Source organism: Scylla paramamosain, chromosome 41, assembly GCF_035594125.1.
Source record: "Scylla paramamosain isolate STU-SP2022 chromosome 41, ASM3559412v1, whole genome shotgun sequence".
In the NCBI taxonomy this organism is placed as follows: Eukaryota; Metazoa; Arthropoda; class Malacostraca; order Decapoda; family Portunidae; genus Scylla; species Scylla paramamosain.
In genome coordinates, this window is record NC_087191.1 from 1,517,501 (window position 1) to 1,531,482 (window position 13,982).

The 13,982-nt window shown below is 46.9% G+C and overlaps 1 protein-coding gene across 1 annotated transcript; it reads right to left on the reverse strand.

The window, feature by feature from the left end:
• Positions 1-10,282: 10,282 nt before the first annotated feature.
• LOC135092837 (uncharacterized) lies at positions 10,283-11,233 on the reverse strand. Its single transcript, XM_063991580.1, has one exon. It carries the CDS (start codon positions 11,231-11,233, stop codon positions 10,283-10,285), a length of 951 nt encoding a protein of 316 aa, XP_063847650.1.
• Between the last annotated feature and the right edge of the window lie 2,749 nt (positions 11,234-13,982).

Consider the following 13,982-nt stretch of genomic DNA (forward strand, 5'->3'; position numbering starts at 1 on the left):
CAACGGGACCGCCGACATGCCGGATACCAGATACTTGCCGGATACTTGAATAGAAGTGAAATTATGTCCACAATCACCACCCTACACTCACACAACTTACCATAACAAAGATCAGCTGATCGCCTTTCACCTCTCTGTAATCGTCGACAAATATCTACCTTCCGCTTAAGTGTAAGCACAACACGCTTCCTCTTTTCTACAACTTTAGGCATGATGAAGGTGTCAGGCGATAAACAGTGCACACGCGGGACTGAGTCACTGAGTAAACACAGTGCAGTGGGCCGCGGGTGGCGCGAAGCAGTGCGCTCTGGTGGCGAGGGGACAAAGTATGCCTCGCGCGGGAATTTTAATCGATTTTATGAGTACACATTGATTTTTTATTGATTTTAAGGCTCGGGGAAAAATGTGCCGGATATTTGAAGCTGCTGGATACTCGAATGCCGGATGAAGGGAATTTTACTGTAACTGTTCTGTGTAGCGGCATCACGACGATTTCATTCCACATTTTAACATTCCACAGAACATTTTAAATAACTCTGTATCATATCCCCTCTTATACATCTCCTCTCAAATGAAAACATGTTTAATTCCTTTAATCTATCTTTATACTCCAGGCGCTTTAATGCTGGTATCATCCTAGTTACTCTTCTCTGAACTGCTTCTAACATGTTAATATCCTGCCTATAATGGGGTGACCAGGCCTGTATGCAATACTCTAAGTGGGGCCTAACATATGAATTATATAAGCTACGCACCACTTCCTTACTTTTATAACTAACATTTCTATTTATAAAACCCAGGATCCTATTTGCCCTATTTCTTGCTTCTAAACATTGCTTTGAAAATTTCATAGTCCTGTCTATCACTACACCTAAATCCTTTCCCTCCTCTACTGCCTCTAGCCAACATCCCTCCATCTCATAGCTAAAGTTTGTTGTCTTTACCTAAATGCATAACCTGACACTTTTAGAATTAAACTCCATCTGCCACCTGTCTGCCTATGCTATCAGTCTGTCCAGGTCTCGTTGTATTCTGTAATTGTCCTTTTCACCCTGTACTGCACATGCTATCAGCCTGTCCAAGTCTCGTTGTATTCTGTAATTGTCCTTTTCACCCTGTACTGCCTATGCTATCAGCCTGTCCAGGTCTCGTTTTATTCTGTAATTGTCATTTTCACCCTGTACTGCACATGCTATCTTAGTATCATCTGCAAACTTTGAGACTTTTCTACTAATTCCTATATCTAACTCATTAGTATACACCAAGAAAAGAAGAGGTCCTAGCACTGATCCTTGGGGTACCCCACTAACCACTTCCTTCCACTCAGACATTGCCCCATTTAATACTACTCTCTGTTTCCTATCAGAAAGCTATGAGAAAGTGTATGAGTATACTCTTAGATCTATACCGGTACTTCTAATGGTTTTTCATTATTGTTAGTGACTGCAATGTTAATGCATCAAAGCAGCGTAAATTTGACATATTTTTTTTGCAAATCTCCAGAGAACCCTTAGTATACAAATAGTTAAAATTAGTATTGGTCGACAATAATTACCTTTCCATGAAGTCACAAGCTACTGCTGCTGCTACTGCTACAGCACCCATATCTGCCTCTGGCTGCATCTCTGCCACGCTTGCAACTGCCAATAAAGGCATCATAGGTCCTGATAGAAGAGAATGGTTTTCCTCATCTTCCAGATAAGTATCAGAGTCAGTGCTGCTGTCCATTATCTCGTCCCTTGACTCACTTCTCGTAGTCTGGCTTTGTTGATACTCAAACTTCCCACCACGGCTGCTGTCTCTGTTATGATCCGTACGACAGTTTTTCCGAGACGGTGCGAGCGAGAGTCGTCTGGTAGCACAGTAGTCGTGTTTACCAAAAGCCCAGCCGAAACATCAAACAGTGTTTGATATTCTGATGCGCTGGTAAAAACGCTTATAGTAAGCTACTTGGTGGTAATGATGCCTAAAGCGTTGCTGACAGGTGGATGGGAGGCCGCTGGTTGGCTGGTGAGCCAGTCATCTGCGAGGCGAGTCCATATGGGGTGCTGCCGCCGCTAGAGAGAGAGAGAGAGAGAGAGAGAGAGAGAGAGAGAGAGAGAGAGAGAGAGAGAGAGAGAGAGAGAGAGAGAGAGAGAGAGTTCCCGTTTCCTGCATACGCCGCACCTGCGCAGCCCTCTGACACTCGTTGCTCCCGCACCATGCTGTGACTGCATGTGACTCTGGGTCCTGAGGGACGTTGTGAGGGTTGCGTGCCCTGGTAACTTGAGACAGTGAATGTGAAACTGAAGTGTGTGCGTGACTCCTACATTGTTCGTGACGGATTGGACTGTGGGCGGAGGTAGTTGTGTAACACTGCCCGCATGGTGCGACACTACTGTGTGCTGTTAGGCTGTTTGTGTGGTGAGACACATTACTCTACGGTACTGAACGAAATGCTGAGTGAGGTTGTGTGGTGCGTACCTTGTTTGTACTCGCACTGTGACGTGCTGGTTTACCTTGTGCCCTATAATGCCGCTGTTATTAAAGACAGGAGTGCCAGGTGAAACTGTGTCTCGTTACCCTTCATCTCTCAGTAGTTTGTTGAGTTCAAACTGTGAGCGTGTGTACCTGCTTGCCCCCCATTAGTCAAACGAACCCGATGACAGTGGTGGATCCCTGTTGTGTGCTGACCGATCCTTGGCTGTTGCTATGGTACCTGAGTACCTGAAGGTGCCTGAAGGCTGAAGGTGGCTGTCACAACAGTATATTTATCATTACATTGTTTTCTTATTATACAGGGTTTTCCGCGAGGATTGTCATATTTTATATGAAAAATAGAATTGAAGAATTTTATGTATCATCAGAATAGTTGACTCCCTAAACATTATGAAATTGATATGGCAACTTGGATCAGTGGAGCGGTTGTGTGTGCGTATGTGTGTTGATTTCTCTGCACGTGTGTGTGTGTGTGGGGGGGGGGGAAGATGTTATTGGGCGTGTGTGTCTGTGTATGTGGGTTGGGAGGGTGGATTTTGTGTTCAGTTATGTGTGTGTGTGTGTGTGTGTGTGTGTGTGTGTGTGTGTGTATGTATGTTGGGGAAGGGGCAGTGGGATTGTCTGTCAGCACCAAGTCGTCACATCAGTGTGTTGAATCATCTGATCCTCACTGATCCGCGGTGACATATCAAATTCATAATGCTCTGGGTGTCAATTACTCCAATAATACAAGGAGGAGGTAGTAGACACCTGCCGAAACGATAATTACTCCCAGTGAGGTCTAAAGCACTGTTCAGGGGGTGCTGTGAACTTATCATTAAATCCAGCTGTGACCTCACTGAACGTTTCCCTTTGTGTCTCACAACACAAGGGGGCAGTCACAGCCTGCCCTCTAAAGACAACTCTCTTCCTCCACACAAAACTATAAGCACCTAATAACACACACACCCTTCACTCAAAAATTTTAAAATGATCATGGCGACTCCTACACCAGCCTCGGAGTTCCCATCTGAGGAGGGGACTATAAATGTCCCCAGGTCGGACTGCCTTTCTGTCGACGACCCTAAGTGTCTTGACAGCCCCCTCAACTTTTTCTTCATTAACTTCTGCAACATTCGCGGTCTAAGATATAATTTTTAATCTGTAGAACACCACCTCTCCTCTTCTAAACCTCATCTTCTTTTCCTCACTGAAACTCAGGTGTCTGAGGCAACTGACAGTAGCCCCTTTTCTGTTCCCTCCTACTTTCTCTATCCTCATTTTCGATCCAAAGCTGGATGCTGCGTGTATGTGCGCAATGACTTAACCTGCTCTCGTGCCCACGCTCTTGAATCTTCCGAGTTTTCCACCATCTGGCTACGACTACAGAGTCACTCTCATACTAAATTTATCTGTGCTGTATACCTCTCACCTAACTCCTCTGACTACAAGAAATTCTTTGACTACTATACTTCCAAAGTGGAGCACATTCTGACCCTCTTCCCTTTTGCAGAGATCTCCATTCTTGGAGACTTCAGTGTTCACCACCAGCTTTGGCTTTCCTCTCCCTTCACTGACCATCCTGGTGAACTAGCCTACAACTTTGCTATCCTCCATGACCTAGAGCAATTGGTGCAACACCCTACTCGTATTCCTGACCGTCTTGGAGATACGCCCAACATTCTTGACCTTTTCCTGACCTGTAATCCTTCTGCTTATGCTGTCACTCTTTCTTCTCCGTTGGGCTCCTCCGATCACAATCTCATATCTTTATCTTGTCCTATCACCCCAATCCCTCCTCAGGATCCCCCTAAGCGAAGGTGCCTCTGGCGTTTTGCCTCTGCTAGCTGGAGGGACCTGAGGAGGTATTTTGCTGATTTTCCTTGGAATGACTACTGCTTCCGTGTCAGAGACCCGTCTTTGTGTGCTGAGCGCATAACAGAGGTGATCGTGTCTTGCATGGAGGCATACATTCCTCACTCTTTTTCTCGTCCTAAACCTTCCAAACCTTGGTTTAACACAGCTTGTTCTCGTGCTATACATGATAGAGAGGTGGCCCACAAAAGGTACTTAAGCCTGCCATCACCAGAATCTCATGCACTTTATATTTCTGCCCGGAACCATGCCAAGTCTGTTCTCCAACTAGCCAAAAACTCCTTCATTAACAGAAAATGTCAAAACTTTTCAAGATCTAACTCCCCTCGTGATTTCTGGCATCTAACCAAAAACATCTCCAATAACTTTGCTTCTTCTTCTTTCCCTCCTCTGTTTCAACCAGATGGCACCACTGCTATCACATCTATTTCTAAAGCTGAACTCTTTGCTCAAACCTTTGCTAAAAACTCTACCTTGGACGATTCTGGGCTTGTTCCTCCCTCTCCTCCACCCTTTGACTACTTCATGCCATGTATTAAAATTCTTCGCAATGATGTTTTCCATGCCCTCGCTGGCCTAAACCCTTGGAAGGCTTATGGACCTGATGGGGTCCCTCCTATTGTTCTCCGAAACTGTGCCTCCGTGCTTGCACCTTGCCTAGTCAAACTCTTTCAGCTCTGTCTGTCAACATCTACCTTTCCTTCTTGCTGGAAGTTTGCCTACATTCAACCTGTTCCTAAAAAGGGTGACCGTTCTAATCCCTCAAACTACCGTCTTATTGGTTTAATTTCCTGCCTACCTAAAGTTTTTTAATCTATCCTCAACAGGAAGATTCTTAAACATCTATCATTTCACAACCTTCTATCTGATCGCCAGTATGGGTTCCGTCAAGTCCGCTCTACTGGTGATCTTCTGGGTTTCCTTACTGAGTCTTGGTCATCCTCTTTTAGAGATTTTGGTGAAACTTTTGCTGTTGCCTTGGACATATCAAAAGCTTTTGATAGAGTCTGGCACAAAGCTTTTATTTCAAAACTACCCTCCTACGGTTTCTATCCTTCTCTCTGTAACTTCATCTCAAGTTTCCTTTCTGACCGTTCTATTGCTGCTGTGGTAGACGGTCACTGTTCTTCTCCTAAATCTATTAACAGTGGTGTTCCTCAGGGTTCTGTCCTGTCACCCACTGTCTTCTTATTATTCATTAATGATCTTCTAAACCAAACTTCTTGTCCTATCCACTCCTACGCTGATGATACCACCTTGCACTTTTCCACGTCTTTTCATAGACGTCCAACCCTTCAGGAGGTAAACATATCACGCAGGGAAGCCACAGAACGCCTGACTTCTGATCTTTCTAAAATTTCTGATTGGGGCAGAGCAAACTTGGTATTGTTCAATGCCTCAAAAACTCAATTCCTCCATCTATCAACTCGACACATCCTTCCAGACAACTATCCCCTCTTCTTCAATGACACTCAACTGTCCCCCTTTTCTACACTGAACATCCTCGGCTGTCCTTTACTTATAATCTGAACTGGAAACTTCACATCTCATCTCTAGCTAAAACAGCTTCTATGAAGTTAGGCGCTCTGAGACGTCTCCGCCAGTTTTTCTCAACCTCCCAGCTGCTAACTCTATACAAGGGCCTTATCCGTCCATGTATGGAGTATGCTTTTACATAACTTGGGGGTTCCACTCATACTGTCCTTCTAGACAGGGTGGAATCAAAAGCTTTTCGTCTCATCTCCTTTAACTGACTGTCTTCAGCCTCTCTCTCATCGCCGCAATGTTGCATCTCTAGGTGTCTTCTACCGCTATTTTCATGCTAACTGCTTTTCTGATCTTGCTAACTGGATGCCTCCTCTCCTCCCGCGGCCTCGCTGCACAAGACTTTCTTCTTTCTCTCACCCTTATTCTATCCACCTCTCTAACGCAAGAGTTAACCAGCTTTCTCAATCATTTATACCTTTCTTTCGTAAACTCTGGAACTCCCTGCCTGCTTCTGTATTTCCATCTTCCTACGACTTGAATCCCTTCAAGAGGGAGGTTTCAAGACACTTATCCTTCAATTTTTGACTACCGCTTTGGACCCTTTTATGGGACTGGCATTTCAGTGGGCCTTTTTTTTTTTTTTTATTGGATTTTTGTTGCCCTTGGCCAGTGTCCCTCCTACATTAAAAAAAAAAGAATCAGATAAATAAATAAATAAGTAAAAATAAATAAATAAACAGGATAGGTTTACCATGTCTTTCACCATACCATCAGACATTGGATTAAGCTACATATGAAGTGTAAAATTTAATACACTTGAAAATGTTGAGGAAGAGACATGGAGCTTGAAGTGATCCAATAAATTAATTGAGGAACACTGAGCAGATAGGGTCTCGAAACGGCGATCTGAGGTCCCGGAAGATTCACCACCACACGTCACAGAGCGACTGCTCAAGCCTTCACTCCAAAAGGCCCTGGTCATTCGCATGCTGGGAGCATGTGACAAGTTACTGTAACTTCTCGCCTTGCTAACATTGACTCACTCTTTTATTTAGTTCGCTCCTTTTCCAGTAAACCCAGTAACTTGAACTCAACATCTGTGTGAGAAGAGAAGTTGTAATACAGTGTTTTTAAAAGAAGAACATTTCATCCAGGCCCTATAGCTTTCCATAAAATAATTTATTAAAAATAATGTATGTTTAAGAAACCAATGAGCGTGTTTTGGGGTGTGGTGTGGGACCTGTTGTCCATCCTTCTTCCCCCTATCACGTGATCAGCCCCAGCGTGGGATCGCTCCCTCGAGTGAGGAAGCAGACGCCACAGCACAGCAGAGACAGTTATCCTCTAGGCCCAGAGTCCTCAAAAGAACACTGGAGCCTAGTAACATTGGCCTCCTTTGGTGAATTACACAACTGAGATCGTCAGCTTGTTTCACCTCCTACAGGCAAAGGAGTACTACAACTGCAAAGTCACTCCACCAGCTAGAAAAGAATCGATAAATACATTCTAGGAGGCTCAGCTACAACAAACGACAAACACATATAAGGATTATAATATTCTATGAACTACTACTCTCTTGAGACAAATCTTCCGCGTCCATAGAATATCATATCTCCTGCCAAGCAATACCATCTAAAACTGCTCGGAAGACATACCACAGCCACCCAAAGCTGACTGATTTAGAGAGGAAGCAGACGCCGCAGCACAGCAGAGACAGTTATCCTCTAGGCCCAGAGTCCCTCCCCCACCACCTCACCCCCCCAAAAAAAAAAAAAAAACACTGGAGCCCAGTAACATTTAACAACACGACGAAAATACACCAGACACAGGAACAAACAGCCCACAGACAAAAAGAAGAGAATCTACCAACATCTCTCTGATAAACCCCACTCCAGTTGAAGTTAAGGAACCGGTGTGGAATATATTAGATTAAGAGGCACAACAATCACAGGTAGGCTCTTGGAGATTCTTATCTCCCACCTATTATCGGCAGGAGCTTATTGCTTTAATTAAACAAATAATATCATAAACTAAACGCCTTCTAAGCTATATCCTCGTAGTCTCCAAGCCTCGCACTTCCTCAAAACGCACCTCCACCCCTCTCGCTAACTGAACATCGACTGAAACGTGGTAAAACGGATGTGTAGGCTGTCCCACCTTGCCTCGAGACAAGGGAACACAAGGGAGCGACGGGAGAATGACGCACAGTGACACACCTCATCCCCCACATAATATGATCAACGAGATACAAACACATTTTTAATAGTTTTGCTTGCTACACTTCCATGAAGGGACTAGTGGCAATCTAACTACGTTATGTTATTTATTACTTTTCATTTTCTCAAACGATAGCATTTACAACATGGGACTTAAACAGGGAATGGAGGAAGGCAAAATCAAATATTGCAGCCTACTCGGCGGGCAGGCTCTTTCCCGTAGCAGCGGGAAAGAACCCGCCCTCCGAGTAGGCTGCAATATTTGATTTTGCCATCCTCCATTCCCTGTTTGAGTGCCATGTTGTAAATGCTATCGTTTGAGAAAATGAAAAGTAAGCGGGAAAGAGCCCGCCCGCCGAGTAGGCTGCAATATTTGATTTTGCCTTCCTCCATTCCCTGTTTGAGTGCCATGTTGTAAATGCTATCGTTACTCATCTCCTTGCTTCTTCCCACTTTTCTTTTTATTTACACAGCACTGTATAATAATAGTAATAATAATAATAATAATGATAATAATAATAAGAATTACAATATATATATATATATATATATATATATATATATATATATATATATATATATATATATATATATATATATATATATATATATATATATATATATATATATATATATCGTAACCCTCCTCCTTACCTTTAAGGGAAGGCAGAGGTTACGCAGGAACTGCACTAATTCTTTATATAACAAACACCACAAAGTTTAAATCCAGGTAATCGAGAGTTAAGGCCGGGGTTCTCACAGTGGGTTAAGCCACAAACGCAGTTCAGAAACGTTAACGCCACTTATTAACCAGTAATTAACACATTTCACGATACTCGCAAGCAACGAAAGACCAGAATTCCACCACATATTACAACATATAATGACCTTTCGATAAATCTTGACGTCACTTTTCACTTTACTTTAGCAAGATTTTTTCGACGAACTCAGGTCATTCAGTAACTTATAACACATTAACAAGTAAGGACACATATAACATAATCACATAAATGAATAATCAAATGTAACATTAAAATATTAGCACTACATGCGAAGTGCCACAAAAGATATTAAAATCACTCTTCAAAATTCAGCATTATATCAACACATGGAAAATGACATAAAATATGTGGGGACCACAGTATACTGAAACAACATTTTAAATCGAGACACACAAGGCACTTAGGAAAAATTTTCAAAGTATTACTTACGACCAAGACGAGACCAAGACTTGTAACACTTGACTCTTGGAGTCTAGTTAGGTTTGAGAGAATCGTTCGCTACTTCGCCTTATATTCCATTTTGACGACGGCAACGTCGACCTACGTACATTGTTATCTACTACTACATAAAGAGTTATCCTTAAGGTTCAAAATCTAACTAGTTAGTACACTCATCTCTTCCTTCACTCCACACGATCACCAGGATACTTATGCTTCACTGTAGATGCGTAAGAAACATGTCTCATAGGGAGTCTATGGTTAACCACCTTTACACGCGAACATAATGGTTTTTCTATGTTCTTCTAGTTCGTGCATTACTGAAGTGTTTTGTGAAGTCAGCGACTGTAAGGTAACCTGATCACAAGATTGATTACGAATAGGCTAGGTCCATGAACTACACGGCCTTAGTCACCTTTACTCGGCGCTCGGGTGCCTCGTCATCAGGGCAGGCACTGTCCTGTTCGTGTGACCAGGGATGCCGTAAGCCTCACAAGAGGTCACGGCGTCACGGCGATAATCAGTGACCTCTGGGGAAATGGGTGGCCAAGGCCTGGATGCTTTGGCGACAACACACCCTTGGCTTGGCTACGATATATATATATATATATATATATATATATATATATATATATATATATATATATATATATATATATATATATATATATATATATATATATATATATATATATATATATATATATATATATATATATATATATATATATATATATATGCCTGTATTTCAGCATATACTTCTTGTGGGACGACTTGCTCGTCGTGTAGGTGACCATGTGCCATCTACGTCGTGGGGAAGGTAATGGACACACCGAAGTAAAGTAGGTCCTTTATTCTATGCTAGGAAGAAAGTACAGGCCGGGTTGCGAGGGGACGCTGCTGTCCCGAGGCAAGCCGTGAGAGCACTGAGGTGCGATGTGCGGGAACTAAGGTGCCAACTCGGCTTTATTGTATAACATTGTAAACGCATCGCTGCCTCTCACAAGTACTGTATGAAATACTATCCTACATCTCCCTCCCCCCTTCACGCTCATAGCACGCAGTGTCTTGAGCGTCTCTCCTGCCCTTGATGCGTGCTGAGCGGCGAGGCAGAGCGGGCTGGGGTGACTCTGCTCCAGGTGGGGTGGCGTCCGTGGGCGGCAGGTCCTTGGACGGGGACATGGACGGGCGAAGGAAGCGGCGGTTCCTCCACCAGATACGACCGCTGGGCATCTTGACGAGGTAGTCACGGGACTTGCCGATGCCCATGACGGTGCCGACCTTATCCCAGCGCTTCGTCGTTGGGTCTTGGACACGGACTACAGCGTCGAGCTCGAGCGGTGGGAGAGGCCGGGCATGTGCGTCGTATCGGTCTGTATCATCTTGTAGGCGAACAGCAGCCCGACGATCACAGCTCTCTACTCTGGCCTGCCACTGTTTCTGGAAAGCCTTAGCGTGAGCGGGGACACAAGAGCGAAGGGGGTGACCGTAGAGGATCTGGGCTGGGGAGCGACCAGTGTGGTTTGGGGCGTTGCGAAGCTCGAGGAGACCCCTGTCGAACGCCTCACAATCCAGGTGTCCAGTAGGGGCCACCTTCTGGATGAGGTACTTAACTGATTTTACAGCAGCCTCTGCATGACCATTCGATTGTGGGTAGTGGGGCGTCGACATGTTGTGGCGGATTCCCCAGCGCTCAAGGAAGGCGGCGAACTCCTGGCTGGCGAACTGTGGGCCGCCATCCGTGCGTAGGCGAACTGGCACACCTAGGTCGCGGAAGAGTTGCCTGAGGTGACGAATCGTTGCTGAAGAAGCAGTATCAACGCCACAAGACACCACAACAGGCCAGCCAGACAGTCGGTCAGCGACCACGAGGAAGTACTTCCCCGCGGTAGAGAACAAGTCAGCTGACACTGACTCGAAGGGCCTGGTGGGGTTGTCGTCGCAGAGGTGGGGCTCTCGCTGCTGGCTTGGCTGCATTACCTGACACGGCTCACAAGCGCGGACCGTGTTCACAATGTCCGCGTCAATGCCGGGCCAGTACACCGCCTGTCGCGCTCGTCGTTTCGTAGCCTCAGCTCCTCGGTGGCTGTCGTGCAGGCGAGCTAGGACGCGATGGCGAAAGGCGGCCGGAACAACAACTCTAGCCCCATACAGGACGAGGTCCTCCTCACAATACAGGTCCTCACGTAGTTTCCAATATGGGCGCAGAGTATTTGGTAGGGCGGTCGCTTGGGAATCCCTGCTTGATGTGCTGAAGGAGCTCGACGTAGGCAGGATCTTCATGGGCCGCACGCCGAAGTTCCTCCATCGCTGGGTCGCTGTCAGTAGCTGTGGTGGCAAGGGACTCGACTGCTCCCAAAGTGACAATACTCCTGACGGAGAAGCTGGTCTCGGCGTCCAGGGCGTCGTCGTCGATGGTCGGGTTGCTCACTGGGAAGCGTGAGAGGGCATCAGGGATGCACAACTCTTTACCCGGCCGCCACGTTGCAGTGAAGACGAAAGCTGCTAACTTCTCCTTCAAACGTTGCAGACGTGGGTTTTCGATGGCGTCTAGTGTGTAGCTGTTGAGGATAGGGACAAGTGGGCGATGGTCTGTCACAAGGGTGAAGTGCTGCAGACCCGTGAGGTTAAACTTACATTTCTTCATAGCCCACACTACTGCCAGCAGTTCTAACTCGATCGTGGCGTAGCGTGTCTCCGTATCCGTCAAGAAGCGTGAGCCACACTGTACTAGATGGAAGTGTCCTCCCCTGTGGTCTTGTAGGAGGGCGTATCCTAAGCCGTACAAGCGCGAAGCGTCTGTTTGTAGGGCAGTCGGGAGGTCAGGATCGAATGCTGCGAGAACTGGTGGGTTGGACAAGGCCTTTTTGACACGTTCGAAAGCCTGGTCGTGGTCAGGGGTCCACACGAACGCTCTCTTCGGGCTCATCAACGGGCGGAGTGGGGCAGCAGCGGCGGATACGTCAGGAGAAAAGTCAGCCAGCTGATTTGCGAGGCCCATGAATGACCGCAGGTCTGTGAGATTGGCTGGCTTGACAAAGTCCGTGATGGCGCGGACCTTCCCTGGGTCTGCTGCGATGCCGTCGTGAGAAAGCTGGTAGCCGCAGTAGGACACCAGCGGCCAGAACAAACTTCTCGGCGTTTAAGGTAATGCCGTGTGACCTGCATCTTGCCAGAACGTCGTTGACCCGGTGGAGGTGTGGAAGGTAGTCCTTGTCGTACAACAGGAGATCGTCTACTACCTTCACACACTTCATCACTCCCTGCAGAGCCTGGTCGCCTCGTCGACAGAAGGCGTCCCCAGTGGCAGCAAAGCCCATGGGGCCGCGGAGGTAGCGGAAGCGGCCGTAAAGAGTGATGAAAGTCGTGAGTTGTTGGTCTTCCTCGGCCAGAGGGATTTGCCAGTAACCGCACAAAGCATCGATTGTTGTGAAGTACTTGGCCTCTGGGTCCACACTTCTGATCGCTGCGAATGGCGTAGGCGACGGGTGGGCCGGGCGGGACACTTGGCTGTTTAGCTTTGACAAGTCGGTGGTGATGCGTACGCCTCCCCCGACCTTCGGAACGACAACCATTGGGTGGCACCAAGGAGATGGGTCCTCATCAGCTGGGGCGATGATACCTTGTGCCACCATGGAGTCCAACTCAGCCTTCACGTGGTCTTGCTATGCCCGGGGAATCAGCCGGGGTGTGTGGACGGCAAAGGGCTTTGCATCTTCTCTAAGGTGGATCCGCATGGGCGATCCCGACATAGGCTGCAACGGTGCCTTCTGCAGGTCGTCCTTCTTCACGAGAACGTCTGCATACTCTTGGAGGAAGTACTCCTTGGCCTCTGCAAGTGATGTGTTGGCATGAAGTGGGAGTGATGGCGATGGTGCTGGAGGTTGGACAACCACAGAGGCTGGTTGCCTGTGGCACTGTACAGTGGCCACTGGTGTGGCACTTGTCGACTCCCTAATCCTGCCGACGGTACTAACGTCGTCCGTTATCTGCCGTGGGAAGTCCTTCGGTATGATGCCTAACTCCCTGCAGTGCTGCCAGGAGAGCAAAGGAGTGCTAAGGGCACCTTGCACATCGATCCACCCCGAGCACGACAACTTGCCATAGGTGAGCTCCGCCTGGAGGGAACCCAAAGCAGCAGGCATCTTAGACCCGTCTGCGTTGTAGTAGTCGAGCGAGGGTGGCGGTTGCAGGTTACTCGTGAGGCCCAAGTGCTGGAGATGTTGTGGGCCTATCACCGTGGTGTCGGCGCCTGTGTCGGGTATCATTTCCATGGTATCGGACCTCTCACCGTGTGTGACGACTATGCATATGGTAGGAGAAGGCGTAGGCTTGACCAGAACAGTTGAGTGGACTCTGCGTACATTACTCGCTTCCTGCTTGGAAGTCTCGGGGACCCTTGACAACGGAGACTGTGTTCGTCTTCTGAAGCTTGGGTTTCGAGGAATGTTGACTATTGGGGTTGGAAGACTTGCAGAGTTTCTCGAAGTGCCCATATCGGCTGCATGCATTACACTGGACAGTCTTGGCTGGACATTTTTCCATATGTGACCAGTGCCCTGTCTTGCCGCACCCGTGGCAAACTGCTTCCGTAGCAGGGCAGCCTTTGGGGCCGTGCTGTTGCTTGCCGCAATTACTGCAGGAAGACTGCAGTGTAGGCACAGCTGGACGTGCGTCCGCTTTGGTCCTATGGTCCGTCTTCTTGTCTTTCCTGTACTGAGAGACA

Bases quoted from the DNA above. Each gene is read 5' to 3' on its own strand.
- LOC135092837 (XM_063991580.1), bottom strand. From the start codon at position 11,233: ATGCAGCCAAGCCAGCAGCGAGAGCCCCACCTCTGCGACGACAACCCC.